The sequence below is a fragment of the Gopherus flavomarginatus genome, chromosome 19 (assembly GCF_025201925.1).
Source record: "Gopherus flavomarginatus isolate rGopFla2 chromosome 19, rGopFla2.mat.asm, whole genome shotgun sequence".
NCBI lineage: Eukaryota > Metazoa > Chordata > Testudines > Testudinidae > Gopherus > Gopherus flavomarginatus.
The window spans coordinates 23,070,309-23,096,271 of NC_066635.1; the positions used below are offsets into that span (position 1 = coordinate 23,070,309).

At 48.4% G+C, this 25,963-nt stretch overlaps 1 protein-coding gene across 3 annotated transcripts in view; it reads left to right on the forward strand.

The window, feature by feature from the left end:
- Positions 1-25,963, forward strand: part of SSH2 (slingshot protein phosphatase 2) — a 146,668-nt gene that overhangs the window by 41,200 nt on the left and 79,505 nt on the right. For all 3 annotated transcript variants that reach the window (XM_050929627.1, XM_050929628.1, XM_050929630.1), the window contains one exon: positions 8,990-9,033. In XM_050929627.1, the coding sequence (XP_050785584.1) occupies positions 8,990-9,033 (44 nt within the window). Of the gene's footprint in view, positions 1-8,989; positions 9,034-25,963 lie in introns of those variants that run through there.

Below are 25,963 nucleotides of genomic sequence, written 5' to 3' on the forward strand. Positions count from 1 at the left end.
TAGTAATCTTCTCCGCTGTGACATCTGCAGCATGGGGCACGGGTCCCTTGCTGAAGAATTCTCTGCAGCTTGAGGTCTTCAAACCACAATTTGAGGACTTTGATAACTCAGACATAGGTTGTAGAAGTGGATGGGTGAGACTGTGTGGCCTGCATTGTGCAGGAGGTCAGACTAGATGATCATAATGGTCCCTTCTGACCTTAAAGTCTGAGTCTATGGACGTCCATGTGCAGTCTGATCCTCTGGCTGCCCACTTTCTGTGGTTAAAACATCCTGCTTGGCATCAAACAACTCCTAAGCAAAGCCCAAGCATGGAACTGAAAATTGTGATATTTCAGTATGTTTCAGAAATTCAAGCTAGAATTAATTCATGTGCAACCGTGGGTCTTTCAAAAGATTTAAACTTTTCAGCCCAGGGTTTCAAGTCCGTCCTTGTTTCTTTGTACCAGTCTGGTGGTGTTGCTGGCACTCAGGCCTTGCTGTGAACACAGCATACGTGGGGTTTATGTTAACACAGCTTGTTTAAGAGAACGTTTAAAAAAAACTTTGTGTAGCTCTGCCACGGAGGGACATGTATATGGTGGTTTTGAACTGAATCTGTCTGACTTTGAACATCCAGGTTTTTTGGTTGTTCCCAGTAAGGTGATTTTAAGATCACTGTTCATAGGACCAGCTTTCTTAACAGGGCATCTTATGCACAGTTTGTCATTGGCGCTATCAGGCTTCAGTTGGTACTCGTTGTGCATTCCTTGTGCAGCTCAAACTCCCTTGGCCTTCAGGAGTCTGTGCAGCGAATGTATTATCTCCATGTGACTTCTGTGATTGAGGGCTGTTGCCAGTATTAATCTGGTTGGGTCCACAGGCAGAGAAGAGCTTGGTGATCTGGGGCTAGGCAAAGGATTGTTTATTATGCTGATGTGCTCTGTGGTGTCCAAAGAGCGCTTGTACCAGAGCTGTATGAGACAGCTGTCGCAGATACAGATGCACTTGGAGACCTGGAGGATGCTCTTCCTCACGCTCATGGATGAGCTATTGGATTAATGTTTTTGGGTGCATAGCCACTGATTTGACTAGACCAGCTGCCTTCTTCCCAGCAAAGATCCTGCCCAGCTGGAAGGTTTTCACAGTGTAATTTGAGTATATGGGCAGGGCTGTCATCAAGGAAGGGTAGGTGGAGCGAGCACACCTTTACTTCAACAGCTTAGCAGTGATCAGCTCTATAGCGAAGGATGTCTTCAGTTCCTACTCTCATGAGCCCGTGCCGTTCATTGCCTGATGCGACTCAATAGCTGTGAATGAAAGCTTACTCTAAAGCCATCCTGCCTCGTGAGGTGTGGAGGCTTTGAGTAATAGCAGAACAGAGTCAAGTGATCCATGATGTTGATCAGACCCCTCGTTAAGGTTAATCCTGCAAGATAACTGGCCTTGGCAATACGCCAACACCTTGCAGTGTTGGGAGTTACTGCTGTCAGCAGCTCACTCCTGTATCAGTGAGTTTGTTGCCATCTTTCATGGACTCAAAGTGGGTTTTGCCACGGGTGAAGGCTGCATTAGGTCTTGTGCTCCTTGTCAAGGAGGACTTTCATTTCTTAAAGGAAGGGGCGTTGTCAGCTTGAAGTCTAGGCATTTAAAATAGCTTGATGCCCTGCATCCACCCCTGAGGCCACCTGCCGACCGGGGATTTGCAACCACACTTCACTCTTACATATTTTCTTCATCCTGCTGTTTGTGTGAAAGATCCCTACAAACAAAGGAAGAAACTGATCATACAGGAGAAATCGTTAAAATGAGCTGGCTACAGAGATGCCACATCAAGGTAACTGAGCTGGGGAAGATGGAAATCCTGCCACGCCCCCGCAATCTTCTTCCATGAAAAGTCAGCTGGTGCAAATTGTTGTCTGCGGCAATCAATGGACCAGTTACACTAGCTGAGGATTTTGTCCATGGTTGCAGAGGCGCTGGAGTTGCTGTGGCAGTTGACTATAGATGACTGCTCTATGGTTAGAGAAAAAGCCTCCACTAGTGACTTCAGCAGGGTTGAACTAGTGTACATGAAGGCACACCTGGCATCTTTACAACTTGTGGTTAGGAGTCATTGCACTCAAGGCATAGGAAAGCCTCCACTCTAGAGAGAGTCTAGACACAAATTAGAATGACAGTTGTCTGAATTGCCAGCCCCTGGCCAGGTAGCCTGTTCCAACAGGCTTTTGGGTTTAGTCAGTGTATTAAGTCAGTGGTGGGGTGGTTTGGGTGGAGGGTGGTGAAGGGCAGATCTGAAGGTGGCTAAATGTACTGCCACACTAGGAGCTTGTGTTCCCAGCCCCTGCTCAGAGAGGGAAGAGAAGGTAACTAAATGCACCAGGCTTGCAGCTGATGGCATTAATTGGTGTATTTTTGCATCTCATTTATAAATTGATCTGGCATCTTCCATTAAAATGTCCAGCTAGAGCAGTCTGACCCCAGACTAACTGTGGTGATCGTTTAATGCCATTCAAAGTGTGTACAGTCATGGGAGCAGATTTCATTCCTTTTTGATACCAGGAGTCTTTTCTAAGGAAGATGCTGCTAGCTGTTATGATGGAAAAGAAACCGTTTCCTCTGTTTTTAATCCTTTTAAATGATGATTATCACAGTTCTAAGGGAAAAAAGCTAACTCCTGGTACAGATCCAGTTCGTGATGTAGCCTGACTATGGGAAACTCTGCCATGCATGTGAGACTACAGCTGCATCTTCAAACTGAGGGTGGAATGCATAAAATGTAGTGGCCTATTAATACCACTGCTTCACACCGGCAAACTGAGAGATTAACTCATCTGCTTGTTTTGATAGAAGGGCGATCTTGATAGTAGTTTAGCAACTAGCATTTCACTTTGCAAAGGATGCAAGCAGCAGTTGAGGCATGTTTCCCATAAGTCTGTGACACGTGCTTTAGCAATATAACCAAACAGGAATGCTAAAGGGAATTTATTTTAGGGTTCAAACATGTAGATGGCAAGAAGCCTCACTAATGTACCATGGCTAATGAAAGTGTAGTAAACGTTGGATACAGGAGTTGGTGGAAATCGTACATCTTATCCAAGGAATGTGTGTGCCAGGCAACTCGGATATTACATGCCGACAGAACAAGCTGGCATGTGAACTTCAGAATGCAGATGAGCACTGTTTTTATTGCCACATAGAGATAAGAAAGAGGCTTCACAGAGACTGGAGAGTGGCTTATGTGACATGGAGAGAGTGCCATTGTATAAGCCTGACTAATGCTAAATAATTTCTCTGTTCTCCCTTGCCCTTTTAATGACTGGCAGAAGATCAAAGTAAAAACTGGGTTTGTGTTTTGCATATTCTGTCCGCATAGCCTGAAAGATGCAAAGCGTGACATTTTCATCTTTCATTTTAAGCTGTCGTTAATATTGTGGCCTAGTTAGAGCCATGAGACTCTCCTTCTGTTTCCCCTGAGGCCCCTGTTTCTGCCACTTCTCTGGCCAAGGAAGACAAGGCGTGACCCCTTTGGAGCTCGTCAAGGCTGCTTCTAAAACAGCAGGAGTTGTTGTACATTGATTGTTCCAGTCTCAAGCCAGCCTCTTGTACCAATCAGCCCCCAGGAGTGTCTGCATAGCACAAACACAAGCTACTGTCCAGGCACTACTCCTTGCTGCACTTGAGCTATAATGTATGGGCCATAGCGAATGGAAAACACTTGTGACAGCTTGTATTCCAGGGATGCACATGAGCCACTTCAGTGTTGGTGGCTGTCAGCTCAACAGACGCCCTGCGCTACGCATTTTCGAATAGCCTTTGTACCGCAGCTAGAAAAACAGTGCTGCTTAAACCAATTCTAGGTGGTCTCTGTAGCTGACAGGTGGCTGCACTGCACCAATACTTCCCATGCTCTGCGAACGTACTAAGAAACGGCAACAGGATCTTCCAAAACACTTTCCATTTAAAAGTAACGTGCATGTGGGAGATGCCTCTCCCTTAGGTGAGAGTCACTCCGGAACTTGCAGTGTTTTTCCATGCCGTGACTCTCCTGCTCTCTAGTGGAGAACTTTTATTAAATTGTAGTTCCGGGTTTATAGCAGCCCCTCGTCTTTACAATGTGCTTAGTGATCTTACTGCTTTACAGTCATCGAAAAATACCCATGATTACACCTAGCACAGGAAATAATGCAATAGGCCAGATATGCAGCATGTCAGATGATGGTCTGAGCTCACAGTAGAGGAGAAATTCCATGGCAGAATAAGGGAGTGATTGAAGTGGAAGACGGTTAAGCATAACAGGAGCAGCCCATAAGGTGGCACCAAGAGGAGGCTGCAAAGGGGGTAGTCAGGAGGGAAACTTGGGAGGCATGAAGCAGATAAGAGAAGCTGTGCTGGAGTTGCAAAGAGCCTCCAATATGACACAGAAAAGATTGAACTTGATGTGGAAAGTCAGTGAAAGAGTCACAGGGTGAGAGAGGAAAAGTGTTTTTGGGGAGCAGGATCCTGAATAAGTTGGAAGGATGGAAGCAAGATCAACTTTATGGGAGAATCTTATTTGGGGTGGGGTGTGCATACCTAGACAGATACATGAGATACAAACTGGCCAAAGGGGGGAGGATGGCAGACCAATGGGCAGGAAACTTGGTAGTAAAGACAGAAAGGGAAGACAGATGGTTGCCATACATCCTAAAGTGTAAAGATAAGATGAGTTTTCAGACGTCCCAGGCTGGACAGCAGAGTGCAGATAGCAGTATTAGATCTTGGAGACTCTGACCAGAATCGCATGTGTCCATAGTCCAGTTTATATGACCATAATTGGCTGGCTGTGTTCTGAACAGCTGAACTCCTGAGACTAAAATGTGCTGCATTTATGTCTAATGTTTAGCTCTCCTCAAATCTTCAGCGGCGACAGATGGAAACTGATGGGGTCATGTCTAGCCGCCTCCATGTTTTCAGAGAGCTCTTGAGGTTTGAATTCTGCATGGAGCCAGGATAACTGAAATGGTCTGCATGCTCCAGGCATCTCCTCTGTTTGTTTTGCTGAGGGGACATAGTGCTTGCTAGTTGCCATGGCTGGGGTTTTTTGGATGTGCAGCTGGCCACTTGCTGTAATTGATGTGTTTTGCTGCACGTTCCAGCCTGAAAAGAGCATTGTCTGCATAGCTTAGATTACTGAGTGAGGTAGCGCAGACCTGAAGTGCTTCTCACCACCACTTCACCTTATCCTGGGCTTGAGGAACTCATTTGACTAGAGAACAAATGCTCTCGTGCTCTTGGCTCACCCATAATGGCTGCTGTTCACATTGTTGACTGCTGTTATTAGGTTAGTAAGTCCCCATCCTGGGGAACCCATATGGAGCGTTAGCCATGTGTCTTGTGACCTGGCAGAATCCAGCTGGGGTTCTAAGGATAGTTGGTCCAGATCTACAGTGGGCAGCCTTTTCAAAAGTGCTTGAGTGACCTGTGTGCTTCTGAGACCTTTACCCTGTCTGACAGCTGATTAACTCGGTGATAGGAAAATGCAGTCTGATTGCAAAGTTGACAATGGGTTCCCTGTTCCTCATCTTGCCGATTTATCCATTTTTAGGAGGTGAGATGTCTAGCTTTTTCAAGTCACTTGACTTGCACCAGTTCGCTACACTCCATGTTGGTGTTTCCCTTAAAAGGAAATTTGTTCGCAGAGAGATAATTGCATATACGCTTAGGACTCCATAGCTAAATGAGGAAAGGCATCTAGTCCTGAGACTGGTCACTTGATTATTCTAGATTTGACCTCATGGGTAGATGACTGATGAGGGGCTGCTACAAATGCTTGTTGTTTAAAGGTCCCAATGATGGTGAGGGCCGTGTTGTGCTAAGTGCTGTGCAGGCAGCTAGGAAGACACAACCCCTGTTGCCCAGAGCTTACACGGTAGCCAGCACAGAATGGCACCACATCCTGGGCAGCCGTGTGTGATTGCAGGGAAGCTCAGGCTAAAACCTGGTGTCTTCAGCTATCTGGGATGCCAGTTGCAAGAACAGCTGTGGTTGGCATGGTGGGCAACAGCGTGGCTCTGAGGAATCCGAGCCTGTGCCATCCCCATGGATGCCTGCATAATGGCAGCCAGCTTCAGACTCCTGCTGGCACATGGCCTATGGCTTGCAGCATCCTGCCGCCTTGAGCCATTCCCTGACTGCGGCTGGGAACATTGCAGTGCCTCATTGCAGGAGGGAGGGTTTGGAAAGCTGCTCGGCCAATTCTCTCCTTGCGCAGTTGTACCTGTTTGATGATGTTAACATTTACATCACGTTCTCTCCTAACGATGGAGTGTGTTGGGGTTTTCAGTTAGGAGCGGGTGCTGGCGTGCCTGTCTCACACTGCTGGAATGGCATGGCTGTGGAAGGTATACCTGCTGGTTTCCCCTCAGCATTTGTAGCCTGCAGTTTTAGCTCCGATTTGTGGCTGCAGGTGTCTGTTTTGCTGTTTGTCTCCTCGTTTACTAGGCATTAACTGGGTCTGAGCCTGAGAGGTGCTGAACACCTGTGCTGTTCCTGGAACTCTGCTAGCGAGCACCTCTCAGGAGCAGAGTCTCAGATAGCAGAGATGCAAGTATTTCTGCTGGCCGTTCTGCGTCTGTATTTTGCATTTTGTATAAAGAAAGGTCTTGAGCTTTGCACGTAATAACTAACATGACCCAAGTAATGCTGCACTAACGGCTTTCTTGATCTGTGCCTCTCGTTCTGTGACGTTACAGGAAACCAAATCTGGTTATACAATTCCCTGGTGCTGAAGTGACATTTCCATTCCGCCCTTTTTTTGGAGCCTGTGACTTAGGAATTGCAGGTCTGAATTTTTATTTTTATTTTTTTTTGCAAATTCTGCAAGTGCTGCTGGCTGTTTCAGAACTCCTCCCTCGCCCACTGCTCCACTTGCTCTCCTGCCCCCGAGCAGCAGGTCTGCACTTACCCTCTGGTGGGGCTGGAAGGGGGGTGGGCGGGGGGTCAGCAGACATAACGGCTGATTGGGTCTGGATAGGATCAGCAGAACAATCCACAATCTTATTTCTTACCCTTCTGCTACCTCATGGTAGGTACTAGCCAACTATTCTGTCTCCACCTGTACCCCTTGTAGGTGGCAGCTGAATGGGTTGGTAGGGATGGGTGCAAGAGCGTTTTCAAAGCAGCTGTAGTGGATGAAAGATGTAGAAGGAAAACTAGAATTGTTCTGTAGCTGGCAAAGCCTCTGTCTTTGTGTAGAGTTCACTGGCAAGCAGCATACAGAGTCTGGGATTCAGATCTACTCCCCACGTGCGGCAGGTGCCGTCACTCGGAATTGTGGTGATAGAATGGCTCCAATGTTCTAACAAAGGTATCTAGGTGTCATGCAATGCTGTAGGGGAAAGCCTCGTGTGTGCACTTTATAGAAATATAATGGGCACTTTCTGATTGTTCCATCCAGCTGTGCAAAAGGTGGTCCCTTCCTGCTGATAGCCTTCTTCCCACCACATAAGCTCCTCTGTGGATGCTCTTTTTAAAAGTGCTAGATACCCCTTCCTCCACCGGGTGGAATGGAACAGCTGTTATGACAGTTGACTGTAACACTATACACCAGTCTAACAGTGAGGAAGAATCTGGGATCTAATTAAAAATCCACGGTGGAATGAAGTAAATGTCTGCACTGGGGTTTGATCAGTATATCCTCTAATGCTCTGGAGAAAAAAGCTGTGGGATCTTCGGTGCCTGGAGGACCTCGGGTTTTACCTCTTGCCTGAAAGATGGCAAAAACACCCCTTAGCGCTGCACTGCAGTCGTGCTGGCTTAAAAGAAAGAGGTGCCACATATTGAATTGCCAACACCACTACCTATAGCACCTGTGTGCTCTTTGGAGGTCTCCCTCCCAAATAATGGAAGGTGTGACCCTGCTTGGAATCTGACACTGAAAAATTGTTCTCCTTAACCTCTGAGGACAGGACAAGAAGCAATGGGCTTAAATTGCAGCAAGAGTGGTTTAGGTTGGACATGAGGAAAAACTCTCAGGGTGGATAAGCCCTGGAAAAAATTGCCTAGGGAGGTTGTGGAATCTCTGTCACTGGAGGTTTTTAAGAACAGGTCAGACAAACCCACGTCAGGGATGGTCTAGTTATTACGTAGTCCTGCCTTGAGTGCAGGGGACTGGACTAGATGACGTATTGAAGTCCCTTCCAGTCTTATGCTTCTATGATTCAATAAAATCACAGCCGAAAGCCCCCAAGTGACCTGGGTGAAAACTTGAAAGAGTAGCATTGCCTGTATCGCCTGTTACCAGGTGCTGAGCTTTGGTTTCCTTGAAGACCTTTTTGTGCCAACTTTGAACGTTGCTTGTGCTTTAAAATGCTTTCCAGCCAACACGGAACTACATTGACCATACTTTATTTTATTATTTTCACTGATAAAGCAAATTCTACGCCCCTCCCCCAGTCCTGCCTGCAAATGTCCATTTTAATCTGCTATGAAGTGGAATTAATCACCTTGAGATTTCTCTGCTGAACTATCGCTTCAGGCTCAAATAGAAAATCCTAGTAAAATTCCACAGCATGTTAGAAATTATGCCTATTCATTTTGCATCAGAAGCAGTGTACCGTGTCAAATTTCTACTTTCTAGTTCGTCTGCACTTACCCAGCCCCATTTTGGGTTCACTTTTTTGATTCTGAGCTTCTCACTGTCAGACACTGGGATTTTTCCCCCAGGAGCAACGTAAGTGCTTGACTGTTGGTGCTCTTTGCTTGGCAGAGGTTGCCGAAAGGCCATGCAGCAGCATGTTAAATTCTGCATATGCAAAATGATTCCCATGTGTTTATTTAAAGGCTTTCAGGAAGTAGGTGCCTATGCAGCAGCAGGAAGAGAGGTGTACAGGGGTAATAAAAAAGACACTTCCCCCTCCACCCCGCCCACAGACACCATCCAAGCTAGTGAAGTGCTATAGTCTGAAGTTTTATGAATGAGTTTGTATTTTAACTGGGCCTGTTTGTTTTTTCTCCCCTGTGCATGCAGGAGGCAGACAGCGGGGAAGAAGAGTGCCGGTCCCAGCCCAGAAGGTAAGAGTGCCACTTAGCGCTTGCTTGCAGCAGTAGTGAAGGATGGTTTCCATGGTGACTGCAGCGCCGTTTTCTCCTCCTGCTCCTACAGCCCCTTCCCACTTTCTGGCTCTTGCTAGTCCAACACAGCTGGATCATCCTGACCTTTCTGGAAAGCTAATGTCAGCTAACCCCAGCCTAGATGGCATCCCGAGCAATGGGGCCACTGCGGCAGCGGAAAGGGCTCTGTGGCGGGTCAGAAGGGTACAGGAAGGCTTCCTGGGAGGGAAGAATCCCTGTCTCTGGGGAGGGGGGCTTTGCCCACCACTACATGGGGAACAGGTGGGAAGAGCCTGTGCAGCTGTGGGCGATGCATCCATTGCCAAGTCCTGTGGTGCTGAGCACCTCCAGCTCCCAAGTGTGGCAGTTGCTCGGGGCCTCAGGATTGGCCCATCACCCGTGACACAGGGATACTGAGAGCTCCAGGGTGCAGTGGCCTTGCTCTGTCAGCCGTGGCCCTCTGGGAAAAGCCTGGGCCACAGCCACTCCACCCCTCTTACTAATGTTGGCTGAGAGCAGGTTAATCTGTTTAGGAGACAGCATCACAGAATCTGACTTCATCCTCCCGTTGGCACCCTTCAGTTCTCCTACTCCTTCACCTCCAGATATTCCTGCCACGTCTCTTGGCCGCTGATGAACTGTCCCAAAAGCTGAAGTGATTGGGTTACTTCATGCCTGTGAGCCCAGCCATCATTTACACTGTTGATTTATTTAGTAGGTTCTCACAAGTTTACAACCCTTTGCCATGTAGACATGGGAGACAACAATCATTACAACAGGGAGTGTTTGTTTAGAGAAACAGACAGTAATGTAATCAGATCTCTCCATGTAAAAGGTATTACTCACCCTGTAATATGGGATCACTGACTACCCAGGACATACGGTTTTCCTTGATTTTATTAAACTGAGTGAAATCAGATTACACATTTAATGAACCGGGCATGTCTTTCAAATGTTAAAATTCAAAAAGTTGGACAGGTGTGCTCGCTTTTTTGCAGGTGAGTATACTTTGAGTATTGAATACATGGTAAGGAGGTATCAGAGTATGTTTTTGTCCTCTGCCCATGTCACTGGGTATGTACATGGTGAGTGTTCCTCTTGTGCACATATATCCTCAGACCTACCCAGGCATCGTCCTCTGCTCCTCTCCGAGAATAGTGTGAGAGCCAAATGAGCTGTAATTCTGTTCTTCTAATCTAAGGGTTCTTTTGGGAAGTCGGTATTAATTCCTGTCAATACCAAGTCCAGTCATTTCAAACAGAAAACGGCACCTGCCACCAAACTCTTACCTTAATAAAACCAGTGCACCAGAACTACGTGCATTCAGCGGTGTTGGGGATTGGTCCTGCTTTGAGCAGGGGGTTGGACTAGAACCTCCTGAGGTCCCTTCCAGCCCTGAGATTCTATGAGTCTGTCTTATGAGCTGGTGACTTCTCGGACCTCCGTCGGCCAGACAGACTTAACAATGATAACTTTTTTCCACTATTTCAAAACGTCAGCTGTTTTTACTTTGAAAGTTGGATCAAGTCAATACTTTGAAAGTAACTGCTGCCTGTAACTAGGTGACTTGTCCAATGGCAACAGAACTGTCTCACTGAAATGTTCTCTCGGTCGACTCTCTCCTTTGTGTCAGATTTTTATGCAGAGAATTACCATCTTCAAATGGAACAATGGAAGGAGGTACAATGATTCTTTTTGGCTGTTGTGATCACGTCTTGTTATGAGGTCCACAATTCCATGGCATTGAAGTCTTTTGCTCTGCACAGCCTTGGAGGCGGACCACATGGGTCGATCGGGCAAGGGAGATATGGCTCCACCTCTGAGAGACCACCAGCTTTTGGCCGCCTCTTCAGCTGTAGGCAGGCAGAGCTGTTTTTCCCCCTTCTCCCTTGCTGCAGAGCAAACTTAAAGATGAAGACGCTTAAAGGCAGCAGATCCTGACAGTTTGGAGATTTTATCAGCCAAAGGAGGGATTTCTCCCTTTCTCCTCTCCCTCATTGGGCTGTCCCTGCCCTATGCTCATCCACATGCAGTGCAGGATGGTGGGGAAGGCTGAGAGAGAGAGAGCCAGGTACTGTCTCCTGCACAGCCCCGGCAGGCTGACTGCCTGGAGACCTGTGCCTGTTCTGCAGAGACTCCAGCTCCTTTCAGTGCTCAGGCCAGGGCAGTATTTTCTGCAACCTCCTGGCCCGAGTAGAAGAGCTCCCAGAAAGCAGAGGCAGCACTTCAACAGCAAAAGTTCCCCAGGCCTGGCACCAGTTCCCTCCTCTTCCCCTGCCTCCAGGTCTGTGCAGGCCAAGTGTAGGCTGAGGCCCAGTACCAAAGGGTCAGACGCTCCTACAGGAATTCAGTGTGAGAAGACCCTGATAAGGGGCCCTGGGGCCAAACCTCTCCATTGTGCAGCCTGTGCTCAGCACCTGGTTCCCTGCTCATTTTCCCCCGCTGAGCCTTGCAGTGCAGCCCTTGTTGGCTGCCTAAGCCCTGCAGCCGCCTTCCCTGCCAGCAGTGTCAGCCCACTTCATATCCACTGCAGCCTTCAAACCAAGGGCTCCCTTGGAACCTGGTGCCACTGGGGCTGGGTCAGCCTGTGTACAAGCCACATCCAGAAGTGTCTCAGACATTCACACCCTTCTAGTCACCCCAACATAGAACACTAAGGGAAGAGAGCCCTGGTCCCCATCCAATTCAGAAGAGTCTGATTCGGGGGATTCATCAAGGAGTAACTCTAAGGCACAAAGCGAAACCTGTTTCCCTCAAGCTGTGTAAATCTACAGAGTGCAACAGGGCAGATATGCCTCTGCGCTTGATTCCCCCTGCTCACCCTCAGTGCATCCTGGCAAATCAGAGCAGAAAAGACCAGGCTTAAGCAGAGAGAATTCCTCAGGGGTGCTTTCATACACAGCCGCACAGCAGGAATCCTCCTTGCTCAGGAAGGAAGGCCAGCACTCCAAATACTTTTAAAACAAATGTACTGAGTCTTATAAACTACACGTCTGCAGCTGCCTGTCACAAGCTGTAGCGGTGTGTCTCTTCTCCTGCATCCTGGCAGGGTGCAATACTGGGATGGGGATTTCCTGGTCCATCCAAATGAATGGGATGGGATCAAGTTGTCACCCTCAGCTGCTCCACCATGCCCTAACTTTTGGGCTGTCCTAGCCAGCTGCTACTGCGGGCACTAGGCCTGAATGTCCAGTTATTGCTCTAAGCGTCTGCTGCAGGTCGTCGTGCCTTGCCACCCTTTCCATCTCCTCCCCCAGCAGATGGCTATGGAGTGAGGAGAGGGACAGCAGCCCAGATGAGGTAAAACCAGCAAGGCAGTAAGGGGTATCTTGGTCCATTTCCCCCCGCACACACACACTTCTCCTCCTCACAGTCCCCATTCTCTAAGCCCAGAAGGTTACTCAGTGTGCACCAGCCAAAATTAAATAAGTGTGGCTCTTTGGCCTGGTAGTAGGAGACTCCGTGTCTCTAACTCGGAGACTTCCACCTGAAACAGTGGCCTTCTCACTATGCGGGCCCTTCACATGCAACCACGCCCAGGTAGGCATTGTTTCATCCTCCTCTGGGCATGGAAACTATTGGGGGGGCATCAGGCCAACAAAAATAAATGGACAAAATAAGAACTGTCGTCTGGCACCCCAAGTGCCACCCCAGGCTTTCACAAGCAGTGCTATCATGGGTCGATGTGTCTCAGCATATTAAAAATCACACTGTCAGAGGGCATCTCCCTGAGGAAGAAGAGTTGCTGTGCATGCTGAGAGCTTCCCTAGATCTCCTACAGAGGGGAGCAAAAGAACCTGTCTCTCCTTTACAGAGGAAACTAAGCCTTTACTCCATATTGTTCCTAGTCCAAAAAAAAGTCAGAAGGCTACAGAGCAGCTATCGACCCCAAGTATCTCAACAGTTCCATGGAGAAATCTGAATTCAAGATGGAGACCTTAAAGTCCACGCTGGGAGCCATCAGTGATGGGAACTGCATGACATCAGTAGACTTGAAGGCTGCTTATTTCTAGATCCCAGTTTGACTGTCTCATGGGTACTTTGCTTTCAGAGCACATTGCTGCCAGTATGGTCCTCCTGCTGTTTAGCCACAGCCACTTGAGTGTTGATGGAAGTATGTAAAAGGTCATGCCTACCTGGGTGACCTCCTGATCAGAGCCTCCACCCTGCTGTAGACAGTATCCCACAGACAGATGGGTGCAGAGCCGTGGCTTTGTGAACGAATCAGTTAAGTCTCAGTGGATTCCCCTTGAGTGGAGATAGAAACTTGGAGAGGACAATTTCTTATTGTAGGAAAAATGAGAGAAACCTGAGATCTTACCGGAGTAGTCAGCCTCCCCAGGGAAGTTCCTATGCAGATCTTCTATCTTCTGGGATCAGTGATCTTCTGGGTGACGTGCTCGCATGAGACAGCTAGTGAGCTTCAACTTATCCTCTCAGCTGTTCCCCCAGGAGGATTCTTGGGTCCTTCAGACAGTGAATGAGTCAGAGCAGATTAAAGTCAGGTTCCCACTCAGTGGTCCATGAAGGACATTTAACCCCAGAGTGCCAGCCTGCAGGATGGGGTTAGCATTACCTGTGTCAATGGAGTGGTATGCCCGTTCAGTCCGTCCTGGGGTGGCTGAGAACAATGGGGCGAAGCTACTGCACAGCTCCTTGATTTGTCGCCACTGCAGACGTTCCAGAGTGGTTGAGAGGTTCACCTCTTCCACGCCACCGTCTTTCTTCCCTTCATAGTATACACCGTCAGGCCACTCGGCATCATCTCCCTGGACTGTAAACTGACAAACCTGTAAGTCTCTGGAATAGAAAGGCTTGAGAGAATTAACATGGTACACTCTGGGCTTTAGTGAGGAATTGGGAAATGCTATGAGGTAGTTCACAGTTCCCAGGCGCTCTTGGACCGTGAATGGCCCTTCCCATGATGCTTCCATCTTATGGGCCTGTTGCGCCTTCAAGACCATAACCTGGTCTCCTACCTTGAAGGAACGTTCTCTGGCATGTCTGTCATACCAGGCTTTTTGCTCTTCCTGAGCATCCTTTAGGTTCTCTTTAGCAAGGGCTAAGGAGTGTCGGAGGGTGCTTTGTAGGTTGCTTACAAAGTCCAGAATGTTAGTTTCTGGAGAAGGCGTAAACTCCTCCCATTGCTGCTTCACCAACTGTAATGGCCCCTTAACCTCGTGACCATACACAAGTTCAAACGGTGAAAACCCTAAACTGGGATGTGGTACAGCCCTGTAGGCAAACAGCAACTGCTGCAACACTAGGTCCCAATTATTGGAGTGTTTGTTGACAAATTTACATATCATGGCCCCCAAAGTTCCATTAAACCTTTCCACCAGGCCATTGGTTTGATGGTGGTACGGGTTGGCAACCAAGTGGTTCACCCCATGAGTTTCCCACAGTTTTTTTGCATGGTCCCTGCCAGGAAATTAGATCCTGAATCTGTAAGGATGTCGGAGGGCCAACCTACCCTGGCTAAAATGTCTGTTAGGGCCAGGCACACAGTGTTAGCCCTGGCGTTGCCTAGAGCTACTGCTTCCGGGCATCGGGTAGCAAAGTCCACGAAAGTCAGTACGTACTGCTTTCCTCTGGGCGTCTTTTTTTGGGAAAGGACCCAGAATATCCACAGCTACTCGCTGAAATGGGACCTTAATTATGGGGAGTGGCTGGAGAGGGGCCTTGACCTGGTCTTGGGGTTTTCCCACTCTTTGGCATACCTTACAAGACCGGACATACTTGGCAACGTCCTTGCCCATCCCCTCCCAGTGGAAAGACTTCCCCAACCGGTCCTTGGTTCTGTTCACCCCAGCATGGCCACTGGGATGATCATGGGCTAAGCTTAAGCGCTTCCCCTAGTACTTAGTTGGAACCACCAACTGTTTTTGCGGCTGCCATTCTTCCCGGTGTCCACCAAAAAGAATCTCCTTGTATAAAAGTCCTTGGTCTATAACAAACCGGGATCGATTAGAAGAGCTGAGAGGCGGTGGGGTGCTCCGTGCCGCTGCCCAAGCTTTCTGAAGGCTGTCATCTGCTTCCTGCTCAGTCTGGAACTGTTCCCTTGAGGCTGGAGTCACCAGTTCTTCCTCAGACTGTGGACTTGGGCTTGGTCCCTCTGGAAGTGATGTAGGTGATGGGGTTGTTTCCATTGCTGGTGAACCGCTGGTGCACCTGAGGGTATTTCAGGCTCTGGCTGAGACTTTTGGGTATGGCTGTCTGTTGCTTCTGCCAGTTTTGGCTCGCTGGCACCCTCTGGCGTTGAGTTTGAAGATGTGGTTGCAATTGCTGGTGCTGGTTGCTGTTCCAGTTCCAGGCCTGGGACTGGAGGCGCTGTGGCTGTTTCAGTGGTTGGCATGGAATCCGGGTCCACTACCTCTGTCTGGGTCTCTGGTAACACAGACGGGGCGTCTGTGGACGGCTCAGGAACAGGAATGGGTCTGGAAGCTTGCCTGGTTTGGCTACGTGTAACCATTCCCACTCTCTTGGCCCGCTTCACCTGGTTGGCCAAGTCTTCCCCCAGTAGCATGGGGATAGGATAATTGTCATAGACTGCAAAAGTCCACATTCCTGACCAGCCTTTGTACTGGACAGGCAGTTCAGCTGTAGGCAAGTCTACAGCTTGTGACATGAAGGGGTAAATTGTCACTTTGGCCTTTGGGTTGATGAATTTGGGGTCTACGAAGGATTGGTGGATAGCTGACACTTGTGCCCCTGTGTCTCTCCACGCAGTAACCTTCTTTCCGCCCACTCTCAAATTTTCCCTCCGCTCCAAGGGTATTTGAGAGGCATCTGGGCCGGGCGGGGGATCTTTTGGGTGATGGTGGTGTAATGAACTGCACTCGGATGGCGTTCTTTGGACAGTTGGCCTTGATATGTCCCAGTTCATTACACTTAAAGCATCTTCTATCTGATGGGTCACTGGGTCGAGGTGAGTTACTGGAGACTGGTGAGGTGGAAGAATAGGGCGTCTGGGGCTTTACTTGGGTTGTATGTGGGGTCTTTGGCTGTCCTCGGTTGTAGGGTTTATGGTCGGTGTGCCCCCTGGGGTATTCGTTCCCCTTGATAGTAGCTTTCTTGCTTTCTGCCACTTCCATCCATCTGGCTCCAATCTCCCCCGCCTCGGTGAGATTTTTGGGTTTTCCATCTTGTATGTACCGTATTATGTCCTCAGGAACACCATCCAAGAACTGCTCCATTTGTATGAGGAGGTGCAGTTCTTCCAAGGATTTAACATTGTGTCCTGATATCCAGACCTCAATTTTTCCCAACGTAGTAGGCGTGTTTGGGAAATGACACATCTGGTTTCCACTTTTGGGTTCTGAAACGCCGACGGGCATGATCCGGGGTTATCCCCATTCTGTATCTGGCCTTGGTTTGAAAAAGTTTATAGTCGTTCATGTTCTCCTTAGGCATTTCAGCTGCCACCTCTGTTAAAGGTCCACTGAGCTGTGGCCTCAATTCTACCATGTACTGATTTTCAGGGATGCTGTACCCAAGACAGGCTCTTTCAAAATTTTCCAAGAAGGCCTCGGTGTCATCACCTGCCTTGTAGGTGGGAAATTTCCTGGGATGTGGAACCATAATTGGCGAAGGGTTGTTAGGATAGGCTGGAGCCTGTTGCTTAGCCTTTTCTAATTCCATGGCCTGTCGGTGGGTTTCCCTCTGGAGTTCCATCTCTTTTTGTTGTTTTTCCATGTCTCGGTGGTGGGCCGCCTCTTCTTCTTCTTGTTTCCTTCGGTGGGCCACCTCTTCTTCTTCTAGTTTTCTTTTGTGGGCTGCCTCTTTGGCTGCTTGTTCTCTTCTGTAGGCTGCCAGTTTGATGCTTTCTTCCTTTTCTTTCAGCTCCACCTCTTTTTGTCTTTTTTCCAGTTGTCGCCTGTGTTCAGCTTCTTTGATTAGTTCTTCAGCCTCCATTTTTGTATTGGAAGGCATGGTTCTTGTTTCCTTGTGTTGGGGTGCCCTCTGGTGTTTGTCTGAACTGCAGGCTCTGTTGCCTCCTGGGGTCTGCCTAGCAACAGTGCCTTTTTCCCTGTCTTTCTCTAGCTAATCTTTTCAATGTAAAGTAAACCAGAAAAACCACTTTATTTGCATGTGTATAGTGCTGGTATTTGACTCCTAATGGGAGTGCTATTGTGTGACAAAAGACCCGTAATAGTTACTTAATGGTTGCTTGCTTAATATGCAAGCCAGAAACTGCAAGAGAGAGCAGAGAAAAAAAAATTCTCTGGTTCCTTTTTAAAACCAAACTGTTTCTCTCTGCTTAAAAGCCCCTAGCAGAGAAAAGAAAAATATAATATTCCTACTGGCTTCTGGATTCTATCTATCTCACCACTGCACCCCATGTCATAACCTAGTCCCAGATTTGGACCTTAGCATCCAAAATATGGGGGTTAGCATGAAAAACCTCCAAGCTTAGTTACCAGCTTGGACCTGGTAAAGCTGCCACCACCCAAAAAATTAGAGTGTTTTGGGGCACTCTGGTCCCCCCAAACCTTCCCTGGGGACCCCAAGACCCAAATCCCTTGAGTCTCACAACAAAGGGAAATAAACCTTTTCCCTTCCCCCCTCCAGGTGTTCCTGGAGAGATACACAGAAGCAAGCTCCGTGAATCTAAACAGAGGGATTCCACCCTCCCCGTTTCCAGCCTTGGAAAACAGAAGTACCGAGAGCTAATCTCTCTTCCCCCCTCACCCAGAGGGAATGCAAAGTCAGGCTAGTAAATCTAACACACACAGATTTCCCCCTGACTTCTTCCTCCCACCAGTTCCCTGGTGAGCACAGACTCAATTTCCTGGAGTTCCCCACTAAAGAAAAACTCCAACAGGTTTTAAAAAGAAAGCTTTATGTAAAAAGAAAGGAAAAATACATAAAAATGGTCTCTCTGTATTAAGGTGACAAATACAAGGTCAATTTCTTAAAAGAAATATGAATAAACAGCCTTATTCAAAAAGAATACAATTCAAAACACTCCAGCAACTACACACATGTAAATACAAAAAAAAACCATATAAATCACTATCTGATCTTTTGTACTTACAACTGGGAAACAGAAGATTAGAAAGGCAGGAGACAGAAAAAATTACTTCTCATAGCCGAGAGAGTACAGGCAGAAGACAAAGAACTCAGACACAAACTTCCCTCCACCCAGACCTGAAAAAGTCTGGTTTCCTGATTGGTCCTCTGGTCAGGTGTTTCAGATTACTTCTTTCCAGGTGAAAGAGACGTTAACCCTTAGCTATCTGTTTGTGACAGGTGCTCACACAGGGTCAAGGACTGTACAAGGGATCTGCTCCAAACAAGAGCGAGAACAGCATAAACTGGCCAAAGCTGAGAGCAACCCACTGTGATCTCAAGGATCAGCGCGTGAGGGGAGTCTGGGTATGGGAGCAGAGCTGATCTAGAGTGGCTAGAGATTTCCTAGGCAATGGGTGTGTCTCAGGCAGAGCCACACCTTCCCTGCCTGATTACCAGGCTTGGTCTGCCTCCAAGCCTGGCTTAGAGCAGAGATCCGATGTCCTGGACCTGTGGCCTCATTATTCCAAGAAAGGACATGTTCTGTGCCTTACCTGAAAAACTTCCTAGTGTTGTTCAGTTTTTGAATATGTTTGTAGGAATAGGTAACAAGAGAGGAAGGGGCTATTCCAGTTCCTTATAAAGCTGTGAATAACACTCCTGCTTCAGGATGGGCTTGTGACACCAAGGTGACGAATGAGAGTGGAAGCTGCAGAAGCCCATTAGTGTGCCACTTTTCATGATCTTATAAGTCCTGTGGCGTTGGGTGGCTTTTTCTCCATAGATCCTCAGCTCCTAGAGTCGGGCACCTACATGAGAATCTCTGCTCTCATTAAGAAGTCTCTTTGGCTTTGGTGACTGTGGAGAAGAGCTTGAAAATATGAAGCCTGAAGGCTCAAAACCCCAACCGTAACAAATAAACTGAGTTTGTTATTTAAATCTCATGGCTCTTTGGAGCCTCTCTCATGCACTTGGGCTTGGCAGGAGTGTGGGATTTTTGTGTCCGCTCAGTTGCTGTGGCCGACTTAGGGGCTTCTTTTTACGTTGGGTTCAGTGATAACATTCTGTGCATATTTAAAATACTTCTCTAGGACAGGAAATGGCACCCCACTGTTGACGTGGTGACCTCCGCTCTGAGGGCTTGTCTACATCAGAAAGTTGCAGCGCTGGTGAGGGAGTTACAGCGCTGCAACTTAGGAGGTGTACACATCTGCAGGGCACCACCAGCGCTGCAACTCCCTGTTTGCAGCGCTGGCCGTACTCCCGTTTTGTCTCGGGTGTAGAGGATCCAGCGCTGGTGATCCAGCGCTGGTAATCAAGTATAGACACTTACCAGCGCTTTTCTTGACCTCCGTGGAATAAGCAGGTATCCCAGCATACCTGAGGAAGCCTCTGGTAATCAAGCTGGTCTCCTTTCCCGGTTTGCTCTCTCGTTCCCCGAACCCCCAAGCAAGCAGGTCTCCTTCCCTGCGGTTTGCAGGGTGGTTCGGGGAACGCGAGAGCAAACCGTGGCGAAGCTGGTCTCCTTTCCCGGTTTGCTCTCGCGTTCCCCGAACCCCCCTTGAAGCCGCCCAACAGCGCTGCAGTGTGGCCACATCTAACACCACTTGCAGCGCTGGTTGCTGTAAGTGTGGCCACTCTGCAGCGCTCGCCCTATACAGCTGTACTAATACAGCTGTAACAACCAGCGCTGCAAAATTTTAGATGTAGACATGGCCTGAGACTTCCTGGTGCTGGTGGTAGGGAAGCTAACGGCAGCCCAGCCCCTTTCTTAGAAAGCTGAAATGCTGTTTCCGGGCAGCAGTAAGTAGCCTTTCATGTCTGCAGACTGGTACTAGAGGGCAGCTTGCAGTTAAAAATGAGCGGAGTTAAATCTAGCCTTAATTATCAGCTGTACTTAGAATTAACTCTTTAAAGGCATCTATTAATGGAATTTCTGACTGCTTGTCTGAGCAGGGCCCAGTTGGTGCTGCTTTCCTGGGAATGAGGCAGAGCTGATGCAATCATCCTAACTTACTTCCCCAGGCCCTGACTTTTCTCTCTGACTCTTCTCCTGCAGTGGGTTTGGTTTAAATGGCTCTTTCAGGAAGAACATGCCTTGCCTTGCCTGACCTCATGCAAAGTCATGATAGCACCAGCCGCAGGGTAGCGTCCTCTGCCCCAAGAATGCCTCAACATCACCCCTGGACTCCAGCATGAAAATGTGGGGAAATTCTACTTGAAAGTGTTTTCATTACAGCAGGAAGCTGGTTTCAGGAATAAGATATTAAGTTAACCCTTTTCTATTTTAATAAATGCTATTAAGTAATTAACAGGGATTTTTTTTAAAAGACTTAATTCTTCGCCTATGCAAGGTGTAGTTTAAATATTGGGCATAAGCACATTTGGAGATGCACTTAACATCTTCATTTTCTCTGCACGGTTGGGTCTCTAAGTCTGAGCAGGCTGTGATGCTCTTCAGAGGTATCCAGGTTGCGAGGCATCTTGCTACCACCTGCCCTTAGCAGGAGGAAACCCTGTCTCTGCCTGCCGTGGTCAGCTCCCCAGCTTCACTGGCCACGTGCAACACAACCTGCCCCCTAAGCCTCACAGGCCCCATTGTCACTCTGCAAATTGGCAATAGGCACATCCCAACGCTCGAACCATCTGAGCAGCTCCCTAGAGCATCCAGTCCGTGGTCCACTGGACTCTCGCAGATTTGCTGCATCCAAAGAAACAGGGCACTGCAGCTTACCAGTCCCACCTCAGATCACCGCTACGTTTAACACACAGCACTTACTTATTTCACAATAAACATGTCTATTTAACAAAGCCCAGAGATTCTGGTCGTAGCAGGCCGAAGTATCAGAAACTAACGGTTCCATGCCAAATAAAATCAGAACACGCACCCTAGAGCCTAGATTAAACGAACAAGATATTCTCGTGTCCTGTAGAGTATTGCTCACCCCATGTCCTTCCAGTCCTTTACAGCCAGGATGGCTGTGGCCCTCCTTTCACAAGACAAGCACGCTGTCAGTTTGCCTCCTCTGTGAAGGATTCAGTGTGTCTCTTTGCACTCCAAGATATACCAGACCAATACTTTGTTCTTATTCATATACAGGACACTCCCTTGCCTTTTGGTTCTTCTTGTAGGTTTCACAGTCGCTCCCTTCACACCTGACTCAGTATGCAAATGGACATACAGCTGGATGCTAGTGGCCAGACAGGGAGATAAGATCCTTTCAGCCTCTAAGGTGTCACCTCTTGGCTACCTGCCTTAACTCCAAGTCCTTAAGACAGTGGTCCCTAAACTTTCAGGGTTGTGCCCCACTTACCTCTGTCTGCATTCCCCTCCCAGGGCCTGGAGCGGGGCCGTGGCTCAGGGCAGGGGGAGCAGATGTGGACAGGAGTAGGGGGGCTGAGGCTGAGGCTGAGGCTGGTGGCTCAGGCCGGTGGCTGGAGCCAGGAGTGAAGCGGGCTGGCACTCCCTCCCTGTCCCTTGTGGTGGCTGGCCCCGGCCCCGGCCTCAGCTGCATTCCCCTGAATGTTCCTCTGCCCCCTGGGGGGTGTGGCCCACTGTTTGGGGACATCTGCCTTAAGAGCACAATTTTCAATATAGATACGTAACTCCTAAATATTATCTATATATATATTTTGCAGTGACGACCAGGAGATTAGAGCAGACTCCTGTGTGGCTGCAAAGCAAATGGTTGTCTAATGTTCTGTGGGATGGGGTGCAAGTTTATAGAGATAGAAAGCAAATAGTTCACTTTTTTGCTCATTTGTGAAACGTGCTTCAGCAGACTGAGGCTACTTGCGGAATTTTAACTAACATGAAACTTATTTTGCCCTCCCCTATCTTCAGGTTACTCAGAACTTTTCCTACCTAGTCTCTCCCCTTCCCAGAGACAGCGGACCACTCTGATTCTTCAACTTCTAACTGCTGGCCACTTCTGTAGTTCATAGTGGTGTCCCCCAAAGCCCCTTATCGTACACCATGCCTAGGCCAGGTTTCCCCAGTCTCCACTTAACCCTGTCTTTCTCCCTTCAGCCATATGAGGTTACCTTTGCCTTTGGCCAATGGGACCAAAATTGTCCCCTCCAAACAAGTGGAAATCCATGAATTGTTTAGAAAGGGAATGGGAAAGTAATTTGGCTGCTCCACTCAACCTCAGCTGTTAGCTTCATGATGATCTTCCCCTGACCAATTAATCTTCGGTGACTGTACAATAAAAGGCCATCAAACTATCCCAGACTCGGATCTAGCTGAAGTTCACTTTGACTCCGTCTCCCTTTATTTTCCATGTCTATTTTATCGATCTCTCTGGCATACGGCCTAGCATGGCTATGAATTTTGCATTGCTACACTTTCATGCTTTTTAGGTGAGTGGTGAGTGTTGTTTATAAGTATCAAAGGGGTAGCCGTGTTAGTCTGGGTCTGTAAAAGTGGCAAAGAATCCTATGGCACCTTATAGACTAACAGATGTTTTGGAACATGAGCTTTCGTGGATGAATACCCATTTCGTCAGATGCCCTACCCATAGGAACCCTAACCCAGCTCCACGTGCCCTACCCATAGGAACTCTAATCCAGCTCCAAGTGCCCTACCCATAGGAACCCTATCCGTAGGGCGGGAAGCCCTCCCCATAGGAATCCTAACCCTAGCTCCAGTGACGAAGTGGGTATTCACCCACGAAAGCTCATGCTCCAAAATGTCTTAGTCTATAAGGTGCCACAGGATTCTTTGCTGCTTTTGTTTATAAGTGTTACACCAGCTGGCGGTATATTAACTTTTCATGTGTGCTCTGCCTCCTTAGTGGTATAAGGAGCTCTGCATCTTTCATTTGCTGGTAGGACAGGCTCCCAGGCATCCTCCGGCTGTCTGCATGTGATCCTTTGTCAGGCTGTCCTCAAACATATATGGGAAGGGCACTTGGAGCCAGGGTTAGGGTTCCTATGCGTAGGGCTTCCTGCCCTAGGGTTAGGGTTCCTATGGGTAGGGCACGTGGAGCTAGGGTTAGGGTTCCTATGGGTAGGGCTTCCAGCCCTAGTGTTAGGGTTCCTATGGGTAGGGCACTTGGAGCTGGATTAGAGTTCCTACAGGTAGAGCACTTGGCGCTAGGGTTAGGGTTCCTATGGGTAGGGCTTCCCGCCCTAGGGATAGGGTTCCTATGGATAGGGCACTTGGAGCTGGATTAGAGTTCCTACAGGTAGAGCACTTGGCGCTAGGGTTAGGGTTCCTATGGGTAGGGCACGTGGAGCTAGGGTTAGGGTTCCTATGGGTAGGGCACTTGGAGCTAGGGTTAGGGTTCCTATGGGTAGGGCTTCCAGCCCTAGTGTTAGGGTTCCTAAGGGTAGGGCACTTGGAGCTGGATTAGAGTTCCTACAGGTAGAGCACTTGGCGCTAGGGTTAGGGTTCCTATGGGTAGGGCTTCCCGCCCTAGGGATAGGGTTCCTATGGATAGGGCACTTGGTGCTAGGGTTAGGGTTCCTATACTGTCAGATCCCTTTGAAGTACATGTGAGAAGCCACCTGCGTGTCTCTCCTAGTCGTGAAGTATCATTTATGTAATCATCGGGACCAAAATAGTTGATCAAGTGCAGCATTAGGAACTAGCTTAGCATTCTTTTTTGCTGCATAATAACCACTGCATACAACACTGAATAAAAGCCCCAGGCATATGCCATCATCTTCTAAGCACTCAGTGGAGCCCTGTGAACCTGCTTTGCATGTCCCTTGCTCAGACTGATGTCTATTTGCATATGGATGGTTCTGTGTCCAGAGGGGGTCATATGTCTCGTCTCTTAGAAGTGTCAGGAGAAAACGTCTATGTGGTCCTAATTTTAAACCTATTAATAAAATGCAATGAAGAAAACACAATTTCAATATGTGTTCTGGCATGCTCTACACTTTCTGAGGATTCAGGTAAAATAGTCCCTTCCAGGAGAAACATTTCTGGTTAGTGCTGTGGTGATGGTTCCAGGAAGCCACAATGCTTCAGGGTTTCAGTGTTGACTCCCTTCATTTGGGGAGTGGAAGCCCACAATTTAATGCAGGAGCTTATGGTTAAGGCTACGTTTTAGTCATGGGTATTTTTAGGAAAACTCATGGACAGGTCACAGGCAGTAAACAAAAATTCACGACCTGTGACCTGTCCATGACTTGTATTATACCCCTCACTAAAACTTGGGCCGGGAGTGCTCTCGGGGAACGGCCTGGAACCCCCCCCCCCCGAGTGCTGGGAGGAAGGTGGGTGCTGGTGCATGGCCCAGGACCCTGCTGGGGGTGGCGGAGGGTTGGTGAGGGGTAGGAGTGGCAGGGGTGACGCCTGTGAGCATGGGCAACACATGGAGCTCCCTGGCCCCTCCGCCTAGGAGCTTCAGGGATATGCTGGCTGCTTCCAGGGAGCTCCCCTGAGGTAAGCGCTATCCCACACCCCTGCCCTAGATCTGAGCCCCCCCCCACACCCAAACTGCCCTAGCAGCAGCCAGTGTGGCTGGCCCAGGGGCTGCCTGATCTGTTTGGGCAGCCCTGGAGCCAGCCGCTGCACAGGTTACGGAAAGTCACGGAATCCGTGACTTCTCTGACAGACATGCAGCTGTACTTATGGTTAATAACTGTATATGGGTTGCAATCACTTGCCTTGAGGCAAAACTGAATTAGGTCCCTTGTACTGAAACTTTGTACATGGGAACAGCTGCATAATTCTGCAGCCATGCTATTGAATTTAAAAAATAAAATCAAATCCAGGTCTCTTGCTGTAAATTACAACCCCCATCAGCAGAGATGTGTAATTGCCACTTGGTGCAGAGTGCAAGTGTGGACTGGTATGTAGACTTCCTTGCGTCTGTGTGCCTTTGACCTTCCTCGCTGTAGGTCTGGGACAGAAGAGTGCCGTGTGATGCTCTGTGCTGCAAGACACTGCTGGGTGCTGATCCTGGCTATCCTTATTGCACCGTATTATTGACCTACAAAAATGATGTACTAACTTCTACCACTCCGCAAACCTTAATCATGCTTCCTTCTCGCTCTGTGCCCTGGCAGCCATCTTTCCAGGTCAGGGACTTGGAGGCATGTTGCTTCAACTGTAAGAGGGGTGCCTTGATAACTTTGATCCTGATGGAAGGGGTATCTGCAGCTTGGTGTATCCAGTGGAGATATCTGAGAAGGTAGATGCTGTTATCCACCGCAGAGGTTCCCAAGCTCTTTCATAGCCTGAGCCACATCTCAGTGTGTCTCCTGGATCCACAGCTTTTCCCCTTTGCATCTGTGTGGACCATCTCCCTTTCCACGAGCAATCCAGCATCCCTGTGGCAGCAATTACACCAGTCACTTGCATGGAAAATGTAACAGTTGGAAAGAAATACGTAGCATTTGAACAACCAGCTCTGTAACCACCAGTAAGCCACAGGTGGGCCACACACCACTTAGAAACCACTGATCATAGTTTCCCCTTTTGAACGCTAAATACCTGATCCCAAACTCTCTGAGCAAGGATGTGGTGTATGGTACCTGCAGAGCTGGGGAGGGTCAAGGAGAGCAGTTGAAGGCCATGTATTCAGCGTGCAAGAGGCAAGGACAGAGGTGCTGGTAGGGATTGGATGTGAGGAGGGGAAGCTTAAATGTCATTTGGAGTGAAGTCAGTGCATGCATTCAGAAAGGAGGCAGCACTAGGGGCTGGAAACCCCTGTTCTTCAAACTGCCATTTCAGACAATGGGGTGAATTGGGCCCAGGGACAGGCGCACTCCAAGAGGCCAAGTGTTTGCTTTTTTTTGTTGTTTTTTTACATTAGCGTGAACATGTAAAAACTGAATTTGGTTGCTACTTTAGCAAGGAGAACAGTGACTTCTGAGCTTATATTGTCACTGTGCCAGCTCCATTGCACTCCTTCCAGGGTTA